This window comes from Delphinapterus leucas, chromosome 7, assembly GCF_059928025.1.
Source record: "Delphinapterus leucas isolate spDelLeu-1000000601 "Yukka" chromosome 7, BTC_Dleu_Yukka2, whole genome shotgun sequence".
NCBI lineage: Eukaryota > Metazoa > Chordata > Mammalia > Artiodactyla > Monodontidae > Delphinapterus > Delphinapterus leucas.
Genome location: NC_143135.1, coordinates 96,423,891 through 96,438,989, shown reverse-complemented (window position 1 = coordinate 96,438,989; position 15,099 = coordinate 96,423,891). Strand labels below are relative to the sequence as shown.

Here is a 15,099-nt window from a genome sequence, read left to right as displayed (position 1 = left end):
GCCACATCATTGACGAAGGAGGTTCCCACAAGTGTCTTTGTCGTTTCACTTTCCTTTTACCCGTTAATGTAAATGCAAATATTAACCAAAATTCATGTGAGAACTACACTCGTTTGTCAATTGCAGCCATAGGTTGGCTACGGATAGAAGAGTTCTGCAAAAATCAGCAGAAGCATTCTGTGAAAACCAATTGGATATGTGGAATTTACAATAAAGAGGGTTGTATATTTTATTATTTTTGTAAAATATATGCAGTGCACCCTTTATATCAGTAAAGTCACAAACACCCATATTCACACACTTTTCTTTTTTCCTGCAGAGCCAGTTGTCAAACCTTTACCAGCACACCACTGACTGCACTTATGGGAGAGACCCTCATCCCCTTCCTCTTTGCCCCTCACTCTGGCTCTAGGACTTGTATGGTGTCATCAGCCTTTAATGGCTGCACCAGGTGTGGAGGAAGGAGCTAGAACTTGGCTGTCTCGTCCTCCTCCACAGCCCCCTCCAAAGAAGGTGGATTCCTAGTTGCGCCCCAGGAGAGAAGTTGTCCTTGGGACACATCCCTGGGCAGAGAGAGGAAGGACCCAAGACCCTGGAACTTGCCTGCTCTGCTTTCGGGGTGTCTCCACCTGTTGGCTGACTCCATCCAGAATCAGACCTCTGACACTACCTTGGGAGGGGCCAACATCATCTTTGTCTGGATTTTGACAAGAGCCTCCTAACTGGTCTCCCCATTTCTAACCTTGCCCCCTTTACAGTCTCTTCTCAACAGCCAGCCAGAGGGATCTTGTTAAAAAACAAAATCAGATCATGTCCTCCTCTACCAGAAGCCCTGCCGTGGCTTCCCTTCAAATCTCGACAACAGCCCTGCATGACCCAGCCTCCTGCTACCACATCCCTGTGTCCTGCCGCTCTGCCCTTCTTTACTCTCTCTCTGAGGCAGCCGAGCTAGCCTCTTTGTGGTTCCTTGTGCTCACAAGCACCTCGCCTCTTAGGGACTTCGCACTGGCTGTTTCCTGTTTGGAATGCTCTTCCTTCAAACATCTGCTGGTTCGCTCCTTCACCTCCTTCAGATCCACTCAAATCTCACCTCCCCATCAAGGCCGTCCTTGATTCAACACTCTCGCTCCCACTCCAATGCACCTGATCCCCCCCAACCCCGCTTGATCAATTTTTAATTTTTTCATAGTATTTCCCACCTTGTAATATACTAATTTCCTGATTACATCTGCAATGGAAACTGAGTGTCACGAGGGCACGGATCTTTGCTTCATTCACTGACATACTCACACTCCCAAAACAGTGTCTGCCACAAGGTAGGGGTAAGTAAATATTTTTGAAGAAATTCTTTGTGGGAGGGAGGGCAACTTCTCCAAGGAGTCTGTGCAAGAGCAGACAACCCTTCCTTTCTCGATTGATGTGGGGATGGGAGGCCTCCTGCCTCAGTCCAGCCCAGTTTTCCAGCTCATCTCCTAAATCAGAGCCTGTCTGAAAGCAGTCAGGATTCTCCAGAGAAACAGAACCAAAAGATATATGCATAACTATAGCTATAGAGATATAGAAGGAGAGTTATTATAAGTAATTGGCTCATGTGATTATGGAGGCTGACAAGTCCCAAGGCCTGCAGTCGGCAAGCTGGGGACCCAGGGGAGCTGGTGGTGCAGTTCCAGTCTGAAAGCCAGCAGGCTTAAGACCTAGGAAGAGCCGATGTTTCCATTCAAGTTCAGAGGCAGGAAAGAAATGAATGTCCCAGTTCAACAGCCATGCAGCAGGGGTTCCCTCTTACTCAGCCTTTTTGTTCTATTCAGGTCTTCATCTGATTAGATGAGGCCCACCCACACCAGGGAGGGCAATCTGCTTTATTCAGTCTGCAGGTTCAGATGTTCATCTCATCCAGAAACATCCTCACAGACACACCCAGAATAACGTTCGGCCAAATATCTGGGCACTCCATGGACCAGTCAAGTTGACCCATAAAATTAACCATCACAGGCCCTTCATGTCACAGAGCAGAAGGAGAACAGGATGCAGCAGACTGAGTAACACACAACCTTCTACCAGCTGGGCAATGCTGCAATTAACATGGCCTGTTAGTACCAGCGTTTCTCTTCTCCTACTCTCCAGGGACCTAGAACCTGGGTAATGAGGAGAGGAAAGGAGGCTTAGAACAGCATTTGTGGCCTTGGCCTAGCCTCTGTTTTCTCATCTGTAATATGGACTTATGCTGTATTAAGCACCTCACAGCTGTAAGGCTCAAATGAGAAAAAGCTTTGTCAAATATAAAGCCTTTTGCAAGCCCAAGGTATTTATCTTGCAAACTCACTCCTACTCATCTCTGACAAGCCCCTATCCCTGTCAAGGGAAGGGCTAAGCCCGCCTTCCTTTTTATTGTCTCTCGTGTCCTAAGAGGGAAGTGCACGGGACAAGGCATAAGTAGGGCCAGGGTCTTTGAAAACAGCATCAGTAACAGCACATGTATTTGAGAGGCTAAGTTGAGGATTGGTGCTTTCTCCATCCTGTGGCAGGAGAAGGTCATCAGACTGTTGGTTTTCTCCACTCCTGTGCCATTGCCCATTGGGAAGGTCTGCAGTTCTGAATGTGGCTGATGAGACATTTTATCAGAGGAGCTTTCTGTCTGGGGGCCGTGGAGGAACAGGTCTGTCCTGGGTGAGTTGTGTGCAGGCGAGCCTGGCAGCAAGGGGATGAATGGGGAGATCTGAGCTCCTATCTGCCCAAAGAATGTCTCCTCTTATTGGTGTTTCCCCACCACCATTAGCACATCCCTTTCCCTTGGTCCTGTATGGTTGGGAATCAGAAATGAGAAGGCACCTTCCTTTGCCTAGATCTCCATTCTGGGTCCTCCATCCAGTCACTGGCAGAGCCGAAGTTCAGGTAGAAACTTGTCTGCCTGCATTGCCAAGATTGCCGTGGCCACCCACTGCCCGACTCTGACAGCTGTTTGGCAAGATGGAGCATGGATGCTAGTGCTATGGTAATGGGTGCCGAGTGGCACAGGGCATTCCCAGCACAGGGGCCTATCAGGGAGACATGTGACTGATGGGAAACTCTCGTTGGGATGGGATAAAGTAAATATCCAGGAGACAGCAAGGCAGGCAGTCTTTGCTCTCCCGTCCCCTGCTGACAGCAGAGAACATGGGCATACCTCACCCTTGCCCTCTGGGAGTGCCATGCCCCGATGCCCATCATTGGATACTCTCTGTGTTTGGGGCTTCAGGTCAGGGGGTGGATGTGGAGCTGATTGGTTTCATGATACAGTTACGGTGGAGCTGATTCATTCATTCATTCAACCATTCACTTATTCAATAGATATTTATTGAGAGCCTCTTCTCCGCCTGTATGCTGGCACTGTTTTATTTTTTTGTTTTATTTATTTATTTTAAAAAATATTTATTTTCTTTATTTTTTTGGCTGCGTCAGGTCTTACTTCCGGTATGCAGGATCTTTCGTTGCAGCGCGGGTTCTTCGTTGCGGCGCGCGGGCTTCTCTCTGGTTGGGGTGTGTGGGTTTTCTCTCTCTAGTTATGGTGCACAGGCTCCAGAGCGCGTGGGCTCTGTAGTTTGCGGCACGTGGGCTCTTTCGGTGAAGCATGCGAGTTCAGTAGTTGTAGTGCGCAGCCTTAGTTGCCCCAAGGCTTGCGGGATCTTAATTCCCCAACCAGGGATCAAACCCGCATCCCCTGCATTGGAAGGTGGATTCTTTACCACTGGACCACCAGGGAAGTCCCTGGCACTGTTTTAGATGTGAGAATCGAGGTCCCTTGTGTCATGGAGCTTACAATCTAGGTGGAGAGGCAAGGGCATACATGTGAACAAGTATAAAGAGGAAAACTGGATAGATCTGGGTCTGAGCCTTAGACGTGTCATTTGCTAGCTGTGTGACCTTGGGCAAGTTACTTAACTGTGTTGAACTGCAGTTTTCTCATCTTCAGAGTCAAGATGATGATAATACTGATTTCATAGGGCTGTGAAGATGACTTGAAAGAAAGTATATGAAGTACACAATGGAGTACTGACTCATGGTGGATGTACCCATGTATGCATTATTGTTATTGTTATCGTGAATATTACACATTTAGAAATAGAAGCAGGAAACCTTTCTTTCAGCAAAGTGACACCCTGGAAGAGGTGATTCCAAAGCTGTATCTGTACTGCGTCACAACATTTAGTTGGTAAAAGATCAATTCAGCCAGCTCCTTGAGTGTTTGGTCAACAAAGGCTCTAACAACTGACATTTATTTTTTTCATTGGTGGGATCAGGTGGTTGTTTGAATTGAAGGAACCCATTGGTTGTTCTAATTGGATGAATCAGTTCATTGTTCCGGCATCCTGGTGACCCAATCTAAGAATGGTCGTGATTTTATCCAAGACCCCGGGGGCTTTCTCTTTCACAAGTGAACTTTTGGCCTGATTTTGTCTTCATTTTATAACTGTTAAAAACATGTGATTGAGCGTGAAGACACACACACACACACACAGAAGCCAAGCCAGTTCATGATTATCGCTGCTGAGCTGGGACCAAGAGAACCCGAACTTGATGTTTTGCCAACAGCTTTTTACCTCTTCTCAGCCAGTTCTTTTCCACGGCACACGCCGAAGAGCCAAATGGCATAGTCTGAGCTTGGTCCCTTTCCTGCCAGTCATTGGGCAAGGCTCTGGCTGTTGGCACTGTACCCTACTGTCCACTGTGAGGTCTCATCCACTCGGCCTGGCACGGGAAGGGGAGAGCTGGCATTGTCCAGCAGGTAGGTGCTTGAGGCAGGAGGCCGAGGAGGCTGGTTCCTGGCAGGCAAACCTGTTGCCACTAAAACTTGGCGCGTCTGAGCGGCTTTAGCCGTCCAGACAGAGAATTAGCACAGGAGAAGTGCCTGTTCCGCAACGCCGGTCTGGCTCCTTGGTACTCCCTGTGGAAAGCACCCGTGGTGCTACCCATGCTCTCTTCCTTGGTCGCAAATTTATATGACGTGGGGTAAAGAGGATCCCAGCATGACTATGACCCCAATCATCTGGGAGTTTCCTCCTGGGACATTTTGCCGAGTGCCTGGGGATCCTACATTTTTCTGAGCCTTTCCAGCTGAGGTAACGAATGCCATTTCTGAACTTTTGGAAATTGGCGAGCTGGTGATGTCTTAAGGATGTTTCTTGCCTGCTCCAGGAGTACTGTCTCCCACTGTCACCCCAAGCCCTTGATGGAGTCCTTGGCTGGGACACAGGCTGCTCAGCCAGGTGCCTTTCTTTCCACCTGCTGGCAGATGGAGGGCACTGCGTGTGGAGCCAGGAGACAGACATCTCAGGGCAGCACTGCCTGGCACAAACCGTGTGGAATGTGGACAAGCTGCTTAACTTCCCCGGGCCTCAGTTTCCACAGGCCTTATCTATCGTCGTGAGGATTGAATGCGGTGATGCAGGTGAAGGCAAACTATACACTGAGAAACCTCAAACACAGGCAAGGCATAGATGATGGCTCTCCACATGCAGCCTTCCACCAGACCAGCGCCGTGTGATCATTTTTCTCATTCGATTTTGTTAGAAAGCTGCTTACTTGGATAAAACCCTCAGGAGGAGCAAGGAGTCCATCCCTGGGGAACCCTACTGCTTCCTGGCCTGTCTTGATTCATAGATTTCTGTGTACTCTGAAGCTCTCAGCCACCTCCAAAGCCGTCCCTGGGCAGGCACGGACTTGACGAGGGGAAGGCTGCGCGGGAACAGCCACAGAAACGAAAGATTACGGATTCTCTTTCTATTCCTTTCTTGATTTCCTGTTCTGAGATGGGCGAAGCAGCCTGATTTATTTTTGACAAACGTATCTGCGTTATGAATTATATTGGGGATGGAATTGTTACATTAAATCAATGTTAATTTTTGACTTCTGTTCAAGGCGCCATAAATAATCAACTCCAGGGTGAGGTTATGGACTGAAGTCGCCCAAATTATGCTAATGAGGATGATTAAATTTTTGAATTCTAAGTTTCTGTAAGAATAACAATCAGTTAGCATTTACATTTCTGCCATGCCCTAGGATTTGCAGCTTTATCTGAAGCTGCTATTAAATATAAATAACAATACCAGTTTTTAAAGCCAAGTTGGGCCCTTTGGGGCATATTCTATTCTCTTTCCTGATGCTCTGCTTCTGAGGCTATGGAGAGGGGCTTAGGTTCCGTGTCTGAGGCTAGCAGAGATGGAAGGGAGGATGCCACAGAGTGCCACAGGAGCCGGGCAATTTGCATTTGACTTGGAACTGCAAAGGCACGTTCAAGTTCTAAAAGAGACAATAGTTCAGTTTTGCATTGGTCCATTTGGTGAGGAATGCCGGGAAGCCCCAACGGGCTTTAGAAGTGCTACCCCCAGTGAGCAATGATTTCGGAGGGATCTGAACTTAGGATGGGGAACCAGTGCTTAGCCTTTCCTGCCTGTGTGCTGTGGGTCTTTGGGGCTACTCCATTAGCTTTTTGTGCTTTGTTGTCCCTCCACAGGCTCTAGGGACCTTTCCTAGGATGCCACTCGATCCCCTAGTTTAGCTCAAGAAAGGGCAAAAAGAGCTAGTTGATTTCCAGCGTCCTGTTTAGCCACCTGTTATGAAAGCTGCCCAGAGATGCTCATCCCCTGATGTCTGCGTGAGGCCCAGGTGGCTACCATCGTAATGACGGGTCAGCTCTTAGGTTAGGCTGCTGGCTGAGTGGCTATTGTTTACCCCAGTTTCAATTTCATTGTCATGGCAACCCACACAAGTCACCGTCTGAACCGATGCCTCTCGCGAAGGTATGTGAGAAACGATCCTCTGGCTCGCCCCACCAGTGGACCAGGACCCATCTCTGCCCTCCGGGGGCGGCTCCTTCCTTTCCTCCATGTACTCAGGGTGATCTTATTTTCTCCGCCACTTACCCAGAAATTGTCTTTGAAAAGTGTCTCATTTCAACAGAATTTGGTCTAGAGTGATTGGGAACACTGCCAGGCAGGGTTTGTGGCCCAACCCTTCACGCGAGCATTCTCACCGCCATCCTTATTCCCACGGGTTTCTAGAACTGCTGTGGCCACTGGTGGGAGGGGTGTTGGCGGTGGGTGGGAAGTCTGCCCACTTGACACTCATGGCATCAGAGGGAAGGCCTCTTGAAAGTTCTGTCCCATAACCTGGTGTGATGTATCTCAGACGTGAAACCTGCCTCAATGCATCTTCCCAGCTAAGGGGTGCCCCCTCCTTGATAATTTCAAGAGACAGATGGCTGGAGCTTCTGTTTTGCGCTATTGCTCTGAGAAATCCTCGTGTCTGTGTGGGGCTGTTTAGGCACCAGCTCTTGATGTTAACGTCAGTGAGGCTCGAAAGAACTGCCTTGGCGGAATGGGACTGTCTGGTGAATTTCTCTTCCGTGTCTACAAGTACTTTACGATTCTGAAAGCATACACGTCTTTGACTGAGTCTCAAAGAGGGGCTCTTCTTCGAGCTGGCTCTGTGGTGAGTGTGTGGAGAGGAGGTCTTGGCCAGGGCTGCCCACTGCGAGGGTTACGAGGGAGGCCCAGCACCAGGAGGAATGTTGCCTCCCCGTCAAGCCCTCTGCTGGGTGTGCCTCAGGATCACCTATTTTGGCCAAACCAATGGCTTATTTCCCTAAATAAAATAACGAGGGATTTTCTCTCTTTCTTTCTCTCTCTTCTCCCTTTCTTTCTCTCTTTCTCTCATCCTTTCTTTCCTTCTTTCTTTCTTTCTTTCTTTCTTTCTTTCTTTCTTTCTTTCTTTCTTTCTTTCTTTCTTTCTTTCTTTCTTTCTTTCTTTCTTTCTTTCTCCCTTCCTTCCTCCCTCTCTTCCTCGCTCCCTCCCCTTCCTTCCTTCCTTCCTTCTTTCCTTCCCTCCCTCCCTTCCTTCCTTCTTTCTCTCTCTCTCTCTTTCTTTCTCCCTCTCTCTCTCTTAGATATTGGGGTTTCTCTGCCTGAAACAGAGAAGCAATGAGGGACTGGAGAGCTAATTAAAAGTCTCCAAATCAAGGGAGATTGTTATAGACACAAGTGAATCCACTGCTCTGGGAAATGCTGAGGTTACTTCCACACGTCTTGGCCCCTCTCTTGTCATCGGCATGGGTCAAAGTTGAGCCGGGCAATGGGAGAGGCAGAAGGCATGTAGGGAGGTCAGGAGCCAGGGCTGAGGCAAACAAGCCTAGGGCAGGAGTCCTGTTAGAAGGTGGTGGGATTTGGGGCGAATAGTCTCCACCTTCTTCCCCTTCATTCATTCCACAAACCTATTTGGAGTATTTACTCTGTGTCTGGCTCTATTCTAGCTCCTCATGAGCCAGTGGTGAGTGAAACAGACAAAAATGCCGACACTGCAAGAGCTTTACTTTCTACTGGGGGCCCCAGATAGTAAGCAGATCTTTGAAGCACTTTGTGTGTCAGATGGTAATAAGGGCTACATTAGGAAAGGGGCAGAGGGAGTGTGGAGGCGCTGCAGTTTAAGACAGATGGGCAGGGCAGGCTTTTGATGATGCTTCAGTGAAAAAGTAAAGGAGTGAGGGCTGGAGCTATGGGGATGCTTGGGAGAGGAAGACCCAGGCAGAGGGAACAGCAAGCCCAGAGCCCATGGGCCTGGTGTGCTGGGAGAACAGGGGTGGGGGTCTGCATCACTGGAACGGGGTGAAGAAGGGGAGAACCGCAGAGGACAAGGTCCAAGAAGTAACCAGGAGCCTGATCGCCCTGGGCTTTGCAGCCACTGTAGGGATTTTCTGGGTGCAATGGGAAGGTATGGGGAGGTTTGACAGGGGAGGGATATACTCTATAGGCTCTTACAGGATCCTTCTGGCTGCTGTGCTGAGAATATTTTAAATTTTAGACCTTGTCTCCTTAGATTAGGTCCTCACTCTGTCCTTGTCACTGGACTGGAGACGGTCTGCATGATTATCAGATTAAACTCTACTAGGATTGGAATATTTCTAGGAAAACAGTGAATTGAATATGTCATAAATTTGTACCAATGAGCAAAGTTAAAGCGAGACCGATTTGGCCCAATCTGGATTGGCCATGTGGGTCTCAATGCTATGAGAGGGGCTGGGCCCATGTGACCCAGGATCCGTCCCCCTATAGCATTAAATGCATATGCATAATGTCACTCACTGGTGACCAGTGAATGGGAACTCACTCTCCTGCTTTACAGGGATGGGTCCGGAGATGTATTTAGGGATGCTCCTAACTGCATTTCTTCCACACCACTGATGACAAGGCTTTGTGAGTTACTGACTGAGGAGAGATCTGAGCTGGCAGAATCAAGGGCAGTGGGTTTAGGAAAGGGTCCAAATTACATTGAGGAGGATCTCACTGCTGCTCCAAGCACTCTAATGCCGCTGTTTGATTGAATAGGCTTGTTATTAAAAATGCATTTTAAAAAATGAAATCGAAGCAAATCCCTTCAAAGCAGATTTCAGCCTTGTCTCAAATCCAGGGGTTTATTTGGAAGTTCTATCTTCTCACACTCTGTACAGAGCTGTGTTGGAAAGATCATAGCCTCCGGTGCCCTGAGTGTGATGAATCAGGAAGGTAGATATCCATCAGGTTTCCCGAGATGGCTGTGCAATGTCCCTTTGTTGCTTATTTTCTGGGCTACTTACATGGGGCAGGTGGTCACTTGAACTGTGTTAAATTTTGCTGCACCCAAATTCCTCATTTCCCTAGAGGACTGAACATGAGTTGATTTGGAATCTGTGACTCAGGAGTAGTTTCCTACTAACTCCCACCCCCAGGAGGCTTCTGCTCCTCTGTCTACTCCCTCCCCTAAACTCTGGCCACATTGTTGCTTCTTGCATGTCGGCCAGATTGGGGACCTCCCCACTAAGCTACGTTCATAGGAAGCTATTCTTTATTGTATTAGGAAAAACACCACACTGCTTCCCTATGACCTGTCCCCTCTCTTCATCTGCTACCCTGTGAAAGAAAGGGATGGGGCCGGGGAGGTATGCCAGCCAGGACAGCGTTAACTTTAATCCTATTTAATTCTAATTCCATGATGAAAGGCTCACTTTGAGACTTGATTGAGGTGAGTTTCGGTCAAATAAGAGGAGGTTTCATTCAGCTCCACAGTCAGTTATTCATCAAACAATCGGAGCCAGGCTCAGAGCTTGGGGCCGGGGGTCAGAGGAACCATACTTGGTCCCTGCCCTTTAGGGAGACAAACAGAAACAAATAGGAAATAACAAGATGTGCCATCAGTTCTGAAGTAAATGTATGTACCAATGCTGCAGAGAACGGATGAGAGCCCGTTGGGACTCTGGAGCAGGGGATCAGGGACGAAACTGACTCTTACGGTGGGTTTTGAAGGCTGAGTAATAAACTCATGGAGATAGAATTATGGAGCTCATTACCTCCTGGAGAGATTACTAGCAGGAATTGTACACGGCTTCTGATAGACGGGAGAGCATATGTGGTTATTATGAGAGGGAAGCCTAGACTTGACACCTGGAGGTGAGTGTCTGGGATGTGATACCTAGTAGGTTACTCAACATCTTTGTGCCTCAACTTCCTCATTTATAAAATGGGAAATGTAATAACGATGCCTGTCCTGACAACCTCATGGGGCTGCTGGGAGGATCAAAAGTACCAGTGCATATGAACATGCTAGAAAACGGTCAAGTGCAAGGCAAATGGAAAGGCATTTTTAAGCATTTTACTTGGAAAGAATTGCAAACTCGCAAAAAGTTGCAAAACTAAAAATCACACAAAAACATCTGTATACACTGTACCCAGATTTACCTATTGTTTACAGTTTACCCCATCTACTTTATGTTGTATTTTCTCTCTCATACACACAGTTATATATGTCTATACATAATTTTTTTCTGAACATTGCAATAAGTTATATACATCAGAGCTCTTTATCCCTAAACACTTCAGTGTATATTTCCTAAGAATAGGAATATTCTCTTACATACCACGGTAGAGTTATCAACCTGATTGATGTACATTATCTAAACTGTCAGCCATATTATAATTTTTTCACTTGATCTAATAAGAGAAGTTTTCGCTCCAGTGTAGGATCCAGTCTAGCGTCAGGTATAGCGTTTTGATTTCATGTCTCTTTAGCCTCCTTTAATCTGAAACATTCCCACAGCCTTTCCTTTGTCTTACACGATATTGATATTATTGAAGAATACAATGCTCCATTTTTAAAATAGGATGTTTCTCATTTTGTGTTTGTGTGATATTTCTTTATGATTAGAGTGGGGTTATGCATTCTCAGTAACAATACAACGTAGGTGATGATGTATACTTCTTGGGGTATCACATCTGGAGGCATGTAATGTCCATCTGTCCCTCGCAGGTGATCTTAATTTTGTTTGTCCAGTCAAGGTGTTACCTGCTTTCTCCACTGTTAATTACCATTTTCTCCCTCCGCTGCAACTAGTAAGCAGTTTGTGGGGAGACAGCTTACCATTTGTCATCAAAATTTTCTGCTAGATTTAATATCCATTGATGATTCTTGACTGACCCAATCTTTACCATGATGCTAATCTCCCGACTCCAGCATTTGCCAGTTTGCCCTCAGCATTCTAAGCAAGAGCCCTCCTTTCATATCTGTTTATCTATCTATCATCTATCTACCTATCTATCTAAATATATATTTTTGCTATGCGCTCATAAATTCCTATGTTTTCAGTGGTTTATAATCCATTACTCTAGCTCATTATTTTGTTGTTTAAATTATCCCAGATTTGGCCATTGGGAACCCCTTCAATGTGGTTCCTCTGTTCTGTGACATGCCCCATTATTATTATCATTATTATTATTGGAGCAATCCTTTACTTTGTGGCATAAGATGTTCCAGGCTTGTAGCTACTCTGCCCTCGTCCTGGAATCAGCTACTTCTTTGGGGAGTCATGGTTCCTTTTAGTGGAAAATAGTATTAGAGACCAAGATCGGGGGCTAAGTGTACTCATTGCTACAGGGGTATCTTTGCTTCTTGGCTATTTCAGTGGTTGAACTAGGAAATATATGCATGCGTATACAGATGCACATACACACGTACCTAGATTATACACGTGCATGTGAACATTCATATACGTACATACTTTAGAAATCATGAGTTCACACCAGTACTTCCCATTCAAGTCTATTTCCACGGGGTTCTTGCCTTACCCCTCCCGTATTTGCACATCCCTTTTTCATCAGTAAGAACCCTGCAGTTCATTCCACTACAATAAACAAATCTCCTCTAAAGAAGCCAGGATTTGTCTGCACTTCCTCCCCTCCCACCCTTCCCCCCACCCCAATACACGCATACATATATACACGCCCTATCTTACCCCAGACTGAGGGTATGTGGTCAAATACTACTTTCCTAAGTCACTTGGATTAGTTCTTTCCCTCCCCCACTTCTGTGTGGTTATAATCCTCACTTGAAATATATAGTTTCATTTGTTTCAGTTTACTTTCCATCTTTTCTCTGTCTCCAGTCTTACCAACTTCATTTGTTTTTAGAATTTATAGAGTACTGACTTGCTTACAAAAGTCAAAATTATTTTTAAAAGATATACTCAGAGAAGTACCACTTCTTCACATATCCCTTCCACCCCATGTGTCCCTGTCTGTTCAGGTTACTATAACAAAATAGCATAGGCTGAGTGGTTTATAAACAATAGAAATTTATTTCTCACAATTCTAGAGGCTAGAAGTCCAAGATCAAGGCCCGTGCAGATTCAGTGTCTGCTGAGGGCTTGCTTCCTGGTTCACAGACAGCTTTCTTTTGGCTGTAATGTCACATGACAGAAGGGGAAAAGTGAGCTCTGTAGGTCCTGTTATAAGGGCACTAACCCCATTCATGAGGGTTCCACCCTCATGACCTAATTACCACCCCAGAGGCCCTCCACTTCCAAATACTACTCCGTTAGAGATTAGATTTCAACATATGAATTTGAGGGGACACAAATATTCAGTGTATACCAATTTACCCTTGACCCCCCCAAATTCATTTCCTTCTCACATGCAAAATACATTCATTCCATCCCAACAGCCCCCAAAGTCTTAACTCCTTCCAGTATCAACTGTAAAGTCTGAGTCCAAAGTCTCACCTAAGTATCATCTAAGTCAGGCATGGGTGAGACTCGAGGTACAATTCATCCTGAGGCAAATTGCTCTCCAGCTGTGAACGTGTAAACCCGAACAGGTTATATCCTTCCAAAATACAATGGTGGGACAGGACAGACATTCCCATTCCAAAACGGAGAGATAGGAAAGAAGGAAGGAGTGACTGGTCCTGAGCAAGTCCAAAACCCAACAGGGAATTAGCCCATTAGCCCTTAAGGCATGAGAACACATTCTACTGCACACACTGGGGCAGGGGTCCTGCCTCTGCAGCTTTGCTAGACAGGGGTTCAGCACCTGATGTTCTGGGTAGCCCTGCCCCACCACTCCACTGGGCATTGCCCTTGTCCCTGCAGTGGTTCTGTCTGGACCCTGTTCCTGCAGGCTGGGGTCCCAAGCAGTGGCTCTCCTGGGGTGGGGTTCTGAACCTATGGCTCTGCCAGGTAACCTTAGAAATCTAGGTGGGGGAAGCCATGCCTCCATGGTTCGTGTACTCAGTGTGTAGGCCCCAGATGGTCCTGTGGGGAATCTGCCAAACTCTGTATCTAGTGCCCTCCAAGAAGTGCAGCCACCAAGGCTGAGCTGTACCAGGGCCTAAATCACCCTGGAGGTTAGGGGGTTCATTCTTCCACTATCCTGAGCTGACTAATCTCCTTATCAAATGGTCATTTGGCCACCTTCTTAGTGTTCTCTCCCTAACAGCCTTTCTCATTCTTTTCAGTATGGATAGGCTGAGAATATTACACATCTTTAAATTCTGCTTACATTTTGATTAACAAATGGATGTCTTTTTTCTTTCTTTTTTCAATTGAGATATAATTGACATATAACAGTGTATTAGTTTTAGGTGTATAACATAATAATTTGCTATATGTATATATTGTGAAACGATTACCAAAATAAGTTTAGTTAACATCCATCGCCACATAGAGGTACAGTGTTTTTTTCTTGTGATGAGAACTTTTAAGATCTACTGCCTTAGCCACTTTCATATGTGCACTACAGCATTATCAACTATAGTCACTTCACATACATACATATGTTTGTAACATCCCCAGGACTTATAACTGGAAGTTTGTACCTCTGGAAGCCACCAATCTGTTCTTGGTATCTGTGGGTTTGGTTTCTGTTTTGTTTTTGTTTTTTAAGAATCCATATGTAAGTGAGATCATACAGTACTTGTTTTTTCTCTGTCTGACTTATTTCACTTTGCATAATGCCCTCAAGGTCCAACCATGTTGCAAATAGCAGGATTTCCTTCTTTTTTTATGTCTGAATAATGTCCCGTTTGTGTGTGTATGTGTATAAATAATATAGACAATAATTTCTCTTTTCTTATATTTCACGGTAAGCGGTAACGAGGAACCAGGCTGTTCCTTCAACATTTTGCTTAGATATTGCCTCAGCCAGATATCAAATTTCATCGCTCACAAGTTCTACCTTCCACAGAACACAATTCAGCCAAGTTCTTTGCCACTTTATAACAAGGATCTCTTTTCCTCTATTGTGCAAGAACATGTTCCTCATTTCCTTCTGGGACCTCAGGAGAATGGCCTTTACCGGCCGTGTTTCTACCAACACTCTGCTCAGGGTTACTTAGGTATTCTCTAGAAGATTGAGACTTTCTCTATAGCTCTCCTCTTTTCTTTCTGAGCTCCTGCCAGAATGAGTCTCTAATGGTCCATTTACGGCAATGCAGGCTTTTTTTCAGCATGTGCTTCAAACTCTCACAGCCTCTACCCTTTACCCAGTTCCAAAGCCACGTCAACATTTAAAAGTGTGTTTGTTACAGCAGCGCCCCCACATCTGGGTACGAATTTCCATCCCAGTCTGTTTGGGCTCGCATAACAAAGCACCATAGGCTGTGTGGCTTATAAACAACAGAAATTTATTTCTCACAGTTCTGGAGGCTGAGAAGTCCAAGTGCCCTGGCAGAGTTTGATGTCTGGAGAGAAGCCACTTCCTGGTTCATAGACTGCAATCTTCTTTCTCGTGTCCTCACATAACAGAGGGACGAGGGAGCTCTCTG

The 15,099-nt window shown here is 46.1% G+C and overlaps 1 protein-coding gene across 2 annotated transcripts in view; it reads left to right on the top strand.

Annotated features, from left to right (window-relative positions):
- TRIM29 (tripartite motif containing 29) overlaps window positions 1-15,099 on the top strand; it is an 81,165-nt gene that overhangs the window by 40,809 nt on the left and 25,257 nt on the right. For both annotated transcript variants that reach the window (XM_089915697.1, XM_089915698.1), the window contains exon 9: window positions 320-15,099. This exon is cut by the window's right edge and continues 25,257 nt beyond it. In XM_089915697.1, coding sequence (XP_089771823.1) covers window positions 320-412 — 93 coding nt within the window. In that variant the 3' untranslated portion in view covers window positions 413-15,099. The remainder of the gene's footprint in view (window positions 1-319) is intronic.